Source organism: Hippoglossus hippoglossus, chromosome 13 (genome assembly GCF_009819705.1).
Source record: "Hippoglossus hippoglossus isolate fHipHip1 chromosome 13, fHipHip1.pri, whole genome shotgun sequence".
In the NCBI taxonomy this organism is placed as follows: Eukaryota; Metazoa; Chordata; class Actinopteri; order Pleuronectiformes; family Pleuronectidae; genus Hippoglossus; species Hippoglossus hippoglossus.
The window spans coordinates 17722076-17728449 of NC_047163.1; the positions used below are offsets into that span (position 1 = coordinate 17722076).

At 41.1% G+C, this 6374-nt stretch overlaps 1 protein-coding gene across 1 annotated transcript; it reads right to left on the reverse strand.

Moving 5' to 3' along the window:
• Nucleotides 1-3049: 3049 nt before the first annotated feature.
• zgc:162730 (uncharacterized protein LOC564559 homolog) lies at nt 3050-5941 on the reverse strand. The gene is made up of 2 exons (XM_034604498.1): nt 5785-5941; nt 3050-5340 (listed from the first exon to the last, which is right to left on the reverse strand). Exons 1-2 carry the CDS (start codon nt 5815-5817, stop codon nt 4075-4077), a joined length of 1299 nt encoding a protein of 432 aa, XP_034460389.1. The 5' UTR covers nt 5818-5941; the 3' UTR covers nt 3050-4074.
• Nucleotides 5942-6374: the final 433 nt, after the last annotated feature.

The window sequence follows — 6374 nt, forward strand, 5'->3', positions numbered from 1 at the left end:
GCAGTACAAGTTAGTGGGAGGCATCCACAGGGTTGCACGGAAAATAAAAACTCGCCCTACGGCCATATCTCAAGCTCTGGAGTTGTTAAAAAGCCCCCACATGTCCTTTTGGTTATCTGATTCAGTAGACAGTCCACAAACAGAGACTTCCGCAACTACATTTTTCAGCCGCAAATCATCATCTGCTAAATGTTTCACTTCAGTCAGCAAAGATTGTGCAATGTTGTAAGTGCAAAATGTGAAAAATATAAAACTATTTCAAACTGATTGGACCTGATTATCCAATATTTCAGAAATCTCTTGTGTTTGTGTTTGTGTCTGTTTCTCAGTTGCCATGAGCCGTTACTCTAACACTGTGTCCAGATTGCCGCCTTGCTACACAGCTCAGGGGTGTTGGCTGTGGTGACTGGTTGTTCAACGCAAGACCTCTCAGGGAATAAAAAGAGGAAATTGCAACAGGGTACTTTCATGAACTTCTGCTTAACTCGCAAATGTGCGTTACACAATCCCACATGTCCTAAACAGGTTCTGTCGTTCAGCCCATGAACCTCGGTCGACTAAGTAAACTCAGGACGTTCAGGTGATCAATCAAATCGGTTGAAGGCTGGAAATAACAGCAACTGAAAGCTTCCAGTGTAGAAAGCAGAATTAGTTTAACCCAATGACTTTCTCCATCGTCCAAAATCCCTAAATATTAAACAGGGGTGTCTTTGCAGATACATTAGCTTATAGATTAAGATCTTAGACTGTATACAAAGATAAATGACACGTCTCCACTTCCACACACTATCCAGAAATATAGCCAAAATATCCCGGATATTAACGGTGGCGTTTTGCACATTTGGAGCCAGAGTCTGCGCAGTAGCGATCACGCTCGACCAATCATGAGTCGGTCGCAGCTGTCAATCTACAATGAGTATAAGTTGTAGCGCATTACCAGGACGGAGCTGCCATCTCGGTGTAGGAAGAAGGCCAACCGGATCATTGAAGACCTCTGTCACCCCAGCCATAAACTGTTCTGTATAACTGTTCTATAAGACTGTCACCCAATCAGTATTATTTACATTTATTCATTCATTCATTCCACTCAACAAGATACTTTATTTTAGTTTTGAATTTATATTTAGGTGTATATTTATCTATTTTATTTAAATACTTTAGTTTTATTTTATTTTTTATATTCAATATTTTATTTACATTTTTGCTTGTATGATTTTTCAAATATTTTTGAGCATAGCTAGAAAGGAGCCTGTGACACATGAATTTCAATGCAAGCGACTGCTGTATGTAATTGTTGTGCACATGATAAATAAAGTCTTGAATCGTGACTGTTCTCTACCAAACCTCACACCTATGTGAACTGAAAGTTAACATCTTTCAAAGAAGTAGTAACCAGATAGGAGGCCTCTCGTTTGCCAAATATGTGTAATAATTTTGTTTTTACAGCATCAATTAAAAAATTTAAACGAAACATAATATAAGAATGAACTTATGAACGAACATCAGTGCGATAATAATTAGTTTAATTTGACAAAAATGATTTGATGTGTGCTTTGACTTTTTAGTTTAGTCCATGTCCCATCCACTAACATAGGAAAGGACGGGGTTATGAACTTTACTGCAGCCAGCCACATGGTGGTAGTCCAAATAATCTTAAACAGAGAAACACTAGGAGAAGCAAAAGCACTGGCAAAAACAACAGGAAACAAGATGAACAAGACAAACTGACAAAGACAAAGGGAAGCACAGAGACTTATATATGAAAGGGAGACAGGGATCAGTGAACACAGGTAAAACTCACATGGAACAGGTGCAGATGACCACAAGAGCGGGAAAACAGGACAATGGCAGGAAATCAAGCTGGAGACACACATGGAGCGTAATTTCAAAATAAAACAGGAAACAGAATTCAGAATGGCACAAACAAACACAAATCCAAAACACAAGGAAAAACAAGATAGTGATCTAAAATGCCCCCAAACAGCCAATCCAAAACCTTTTTACACTGTTTTTTAGAGTTCAGGGCTCAGAGTCATGACACATGTCTTCTATCTTTGTATCCCAGGTCTGTAGACTGGTAGGCTGGTACAGCCATGAGCCACCTGTGAAGTCTGTTTATTGTTTTTTGTAGATGTAACATGGAAACGCTGACATCAGCTGCTGATTTTCAGCCGTTTATTCATCCAGAAGTATTTTCCCTTTTTCTAATCGCTGACATTAAGCCAAATGAAGTCTGGGAATGTGTGGAATCCCCATAAAGTTGAACATTTCTCATAGAGCGTAAAGAGCTTTGGTTCCTGCTCCTGACCAATGAACAACCACCTGAATTTGACGCACGTAAACTGTATTTGTAGAGATCATGGAGGTATTTTGTTACAGAAACTTGGAGTATCACTGAAAACAAAAACACTGCAGCTTTTACCTGGAAATGAGAGGCTGTGTGATGGTATGCGTACGTGAGGTGATCTAAATACTGCACTGTATACACAACAAAGACGATGTGTGCCACTAAACACAGCAGGGGAGAGGACGACAGGCACTCCACATGCAATCCTCGTTTCCGGTGTAAAACAATAGAGGTTATATAAATTCATATGAAGCCTTATGTGTAAAGTGCAGGAATGTTCCTAACTCCTTGGCCTTATGAATATGAAGCTGAAATGTGCTGTCTTGAATTGATCCTAAACCTTCATGTTGGTTTAAACAATCTCAAATAATATTTTTTGATCAAAGATTTGAGTTTACTGTTGGATTTCACCTAAAAAAAACTAGGTTAGATTCCTCAAGAGGTTGAAAATGGTCAATTCGTAAAACCAGTTATATATAATTAAGTTGTATGTCAGCATTAATAACATGCTGCATTCAAGTTTCCCATTAATTTCCCTCAAATATCTGAAAGGCATGATGGGTAAGTAAAATCCTTCACTATGCATGTGAAGATGCAATTTATAAAATAATGTATAATCTTTTTGTTATGTGTGTGGCCTTTTTTTAAATGGAGGGCGAAATAAGGAAGTATCAAATTCTCACAGAACAAACAAAGAGTCAGTTTCATTTCTTTATACATTCAGATTTTATTTTTGTCCCTTTCAGGCAATTAAAAATATAAGATTCTCTTTTTTTAACTGCTTTTGTCCCCACTCACATTGGTATTTCACAGACCTTGAAAGATTTCTCCATAAATAAAGTACAAAATACATTTTTTTATTCGTTAAACACAAATAAATATCATAATAAATATATTAGTTTTTAAGTTAAACAACACAAGGCAACCAAACCAAAAGGAATACTGTGGTGTTAAAAGTCCCTGAACCAGGTTTTCAAACAAACAGGGGGACGAGGTGCAGCGCACAAATTAGACAACAGAACGTTTTACAGGAGGAAATCGAATAAAAATAAGTCAGGATTCTGACTTTGACTAATATTTAACTCTAAACTCACTGACATTCATTTTACTATTTTGATCTTTAAGCATTCGGAGCATTCATTCATTTACTCGTGCACCCCAGGCGGATTTAGAAAAATGGTTGCACACACACACAGCCTCACATGCATATACACAGACACACACACAGACATACACACAGGCAGAGTGAAGTATGAAGCTTTGGTTGAATGCTACTGGGAGATTTGACAGTTTCTCCCATTTGAATCAGCTGTAAAGTGCATATCACAGATAAAAATGGGATCAATGACACACTTCAGGTCTCACTGATTAAGGCTACAGAATCAAACATACTGTTTGTGGCACTGAGAGCAAATATTATCATTAAGGCACTGGAATTAAATCAACAATTTACAAACCAGACTATTTACTGGTGCTGTCCGGACCTGCAGAGGAGTCAGCTCTTATGGAAGACCACATACAAAGGTCTGATAGGCTTTTGAAGTATAAAAATAGAGTCTGATAACATTTGGCTACTAATCTCAGTATTTGTAGTTTGTCCATTTTTGCAAAGATAAATTAAGATGTTTTAAGTGTTGTTGTGTCATCTAAAGCTGACTTGTCCTGATTAGATCTGGTTCTGAAGAAAGTCCAGACAGTTCTCTTCTGTTCTTTCCCTTCGCATCCTCTTAGTCAGACAGGGACAGACGTTCGAACACAGTGAGCCTCTTGGTGGCTGACCCGTCAAACGTTGGGGACTCGGTTCCGCTGGAGCCTCCGCTGGAGCTTCCGCTAGAGCTGCTGTAGCTGTCCTCCAGGGAGTCCTCAGAGGAGAAACGCTGGAGTGCAGTAGGCTTCATGAAAGCCCCGTGGCCTCCAGAGCCAGGAAACAGCGTGTTGCTGTCCTGGTGGTGCCCGTCCGCCTCCAAGTTGCCAAAACCTCTGCTGTTGTTGCTGTTAAAGTTATTCCCATGGCCACACACACAGCGCGAGGCTTTTGGCTCCTGGATGATAGGAATGTTGTGGATGTCTCCGGCGCTGGCTCGGGTCTGATGGTTGCCAAACTGGAATGCTGCTCCCAGCGCAGGGGAGTCGGCAAACACTGGAGAGAGGAGATCGGTGGGAGGTGGAGAAACAGAGGGAGCACGGCTGAAGCCCAGGTTAAGATCGTTGAAGGATGAAGGGAATGATGGAGGAGATGAGCTGCGTGAAGAGCCTAGAAAGCCAGCAAAACTGACACTCTGGCGGAGCTGGTGGCGTGGATTCTGACCACTGGGACATGTGAGATTTGGCTGTCGCTGGTTTGAGAATTTGGAGGGTAATGGACCTCCACTGCTTTTCTCCTCATGGATGAAGTGGCAACGTGAGCCGTAGGGGCAATAGCCAAAGTTGTAGAAGGTTCTGCACGGCTCCGTCTTGTACTTGGGGTGGCGGTTAAGTCCTCTCACCTCGTCCTCGCCGTGGGCAAACTGGCACTTACTGCCATACTTGCAGCTGCCGGTCTCCTGGAAGCCGCGGCACAATTCAGTCTTGTAACGGTTAGAGGACAGCGTTGGTTGGATCTGGGCCAAAAAGGAGGACGATGGAGGGAAGCCTGGCGGGGGTGCCACAGTTGTCGCAGGACCCAAGGGAAAAGCCTCCAGGTTCTTCAGTTGTGCGAACGAGGAGAGCAGGGTGCTGCTGGACTCCGTCAGGCTCATGGAGCGGTCGGGCCTGAAGGGCGGCTGCTTCGGTTTGGAGATGGGGGCCTGGCTCCAGATGTTGGCGGGATGCCAGAAGGGGCTGCCGCTGTCATCGCCGTTGACATGCTCGTTGCTCAAGCTGTGGTTGGAGGACTCGGGAGGGGAGGGGGGGTCGAAGAGGGAGGGCGACCGCTTCAGGCGACTCTGCCCTGGGACTTTGAGTTGAGACTGTGTGGCAAGTAAGGCTTCGTCCATGGACAAGTTCAGGAAGTTCTGTACGAGAGGATTCAAACTGTCACTATACAAACTTCCACACTTATAACTAGAAAACAACAACAAATAAACAAACTAATAAAACAGTTGAACGGTTATAATTTTTAGACCATTGTTTTAAGATTTATTTACTTTTTATTTCGAATATTTACATTTATTTGAAGAAATGTCAAAACAAAGTTATGAAAATAAAATTAACTAAATGTTAACTTATTAACTTAATCTGGGAAAAGGAATTTCCCTCCCTTATCTCTATATTTTTCACACTAAAGAAAATCCTCTGTGAGTGTACAAAGTTTAAAAACTTTTCTCTGTCGGATTACAGCAAAACAAGACGCAGAAGTAAACAAACAACAACAAGAAAAACTCTTCAGGGAGGGAGTTACAGAGCTCTAACCCGCTCCAGCTCCATTTTTCTTTCCACAACAAAAGCTTTGGGCTCACCTTCCTGAAGATGTCGTCGAGCATTTCGGACATGCTGTACCTCTTTCGCAGAAGGGAGAAGAAGAAGGAGGAGACGAAGGTTTCAGCTCTGATCCAAAGGTTCACTGCTCGATACCTATGTCCTGACTTAAAGTTGTGTCTGTGGCTCCTCAGACTGACGTTTTATAAAGGCTGTGAAAAGTCCTTGGGAGGAGTTTCCATTCGCTAAGTTCCCGGATGACCCGCCCCTCGACTCAGGTTTCACGGTGAGATCATAGGGTGAGATTTGAGAGGGGCGGGTCCTGAGCCTTCAGCAGAGAAAAAAAAGGATGAAATAAACCAAGAAACCAAGAAAGAAAAGTGTGTAATTTGAGCCAGCTGGGTGAAAAGTTTCAGTTTTATTTGTCCAAAGCAAAGGACCTAAATGCTCTCTCCATTTATGGATACATTACTTTGTGATATAATAGTAATTATGAATTATGAATAATAATAATAATAATAATAATAATAATAATAATAATAATAATAATAATAATAACAACAACAATCATATTAATATTAATATTAATAATAATAATAATACAGTTTATTTATTTAGACAGATAGATAGA